The sequence below is a fragment of the Austrofundulus limnaeus genome, unplaced genomic scaffold (genome assembly GCF_001266775.1).
Source record: "Austrofundulus limnaeus strain Quisiro unplaced genomic scaffold, Austrofundulus_limnaeus-1.0 Scaffold185, whole genome shotgun sequence".
In the NCBI taxonomy this organism is placed as follows: Eukaryota; Metazoa; Chordata; class Actinopteri; order Cyprinodontiformes; family Rivulidae; genus Austrofundulus; species Austrofundulus limnaeus.
Window position 1 is genome coordinate 9453 of NW_013952587.1, and position 1979 is coordinate 11431.

Here is a 1979-nt window from a genome sequence, read left to right on the forward strand (position 1 = left end):
CTGTCTCCCCCGTCCCCCCTGCAGCCGGGTCATATTCACACAGGTGGGGGATCTCTGGCTTCCTGGGGCCCAGTCCGATCCCCCTGATGTGCAGCTCCTGCAGGAGGTGATCTTGCTGAGGGTCATCCACTGACAGGTGACTGTCAGGTGCGGAGCATGTGGAGCAGTCGGGGTTGCCATGGAGACGCAAGATAAAAAGGTGAGTTTGTTTGTTTGTTGTAGCGTCTCAGGTAGAGACTGTCCATGGTGCAGGTTTGGATCTTAGATCGGTTCACGGTGCTCCAATGGTTTTTAAAAATACTCACTAAGCAGAAAGTGTCAGAACTTCAGTGGACTGAACATTTAATTTATTTTGAAAAATACTGAACATGTTTTCAGTCTGCAGAAATGTCTTTAACTCGTTGTTTGTGTTGCTCCGTTTGGATCTTTAGAGATTTATCAACTGAACAAATAACCTCTGCTCACTCAGAAACTCAGCAGCTTGTTTTATTAAAGAACAGAAACGTTGCTTTAGTCAGGACAGAGAGGGACATTTCTGGAAACTGCTGAGTAAATCAGAAGTTCTACCATCAGTACCGTCTCTTCATCCACCTCATCAGCACAAAGTACAAACATTTTCACATTTTAAAGGGGCAATATCATGTAAAATCAACTATTTTGAGCTTTATATCATGTTATAAAGTTATACTCTCATAAAAACATGCCCAAAGCCTTGCTTTGACTCATTCATGTATGTTTGAGAAATCCTGCAGCGTTTTTAAGAAGCCATGCCGAGGAGCAAAACGACAGGTGGGGATGAGAAACGCCCCTGGGACGTGTCTTTAAGCAGAACTTCCTCATGGCAGAGCACACCCCCCCCTCCTCACACACCCCGCCCATGACTCCTGCAGGCTCTCGGGTGAAATTGAAACTTAAACTGTCTGCTGAGCTCTCCACATTAGTTCCCACTCAGATTAAAATACCTTTGAGGAAATGTATTTTCAGATGCCAAGTAAACTGCATCATAGCGCACGCGCGTGTTGTGTCTCGGTCTGGTTCGGTTCAGTTCTGCTGGGCTTGTCAGCTGCTGGACCCTTCTCGTCTGCTCATCTGCTGTCGGTGGCTCGGACTCTCTTTGTCTGCTCACCGTCTGCTTTGGGGCTGGTGCTGCTGTCGGTGGCTTGCTGCTGCTCCTGGCTGCTGGGTTGATGAAAACCAGTGAGCGTCTTCCTGAAGACTTGTCAAATGTCAATAAAACTCTAGGCTAACATTTGAATGACGAAAAGGCGATCTCTTCAGCTTCTGGACATGTTTATTGACGAGAGACATGGAAGAGGGTCCGTACAGCGAGATGTTTACTGAGGCTCTGACAAAGAGCGCGTGTCCGCTCGAAAGCGCGCTCCCGTCTTAAAGGGACAGTACATAAAAATATACCACATTCCCCCCTTCGATTCTTTAGAATCGACAAATAATCAAACATACATACATCTCGCATAAAAGACACATTGTCCAGCTGAAAATTTTCATTTGAATAATAAGGTAAATAAGAATTAAACTAAATTTTAGCCTAAAATTAAATAGGAGCCTATTTAATCCTAATTTTGACATTACTTTAAGGCTAGATAAGCTACGCCTAAAGTAATTAATTCCCGATTCGACTATCCATTAGCTATACCCCAAACCTCCTGACAGTGACCAAAGTGTCACCTACAGGAAATCTAAAGGTAAGCTCTCAATCCTAAATTTCATAAGCTAATTAGATCTCCAGAATCAGAAAAACCTCCCTCATGAAGCAGAAGGAGGATCAAAAAGATCCTGAGATCAGAGAAACCTCCACACAATGCCAATCTTGTGAAAGAAACTCCTTTAGAATTACCAATTAACAGTAGCTAATTAAAGGACTTAATACCAATCAAAGTCCTCAGAGCATTCCTTATGCTAATGTAGGGGTCACCTCGAGTGAAGAAACAGGAATTACTGCCTGAAAGCAGGTCTCGCAC

The 1979-nt window shown here is 44.1% G+C and overlaps 1 protein-coding gene across 1 annotated transcript in view; it reads left to right on the top strand.

The window, feature by feature from the left end:
* tmem94 (transmembrane protein 94) overlaps window positions 1–1979 on the top strand; it is a gene marked incomplete in the record, with an annotated part of 78635 nt that overhangs the window by 1807 nt on the left and 74849 nt on the right. Inside the window, 1 exon segment of the mRNA XM_014018186.1 lies at window positions 1–199. Within this exon segment, the coding sequence (XP_013873640.1) occupies window positions 179–199 (21 nt within the window).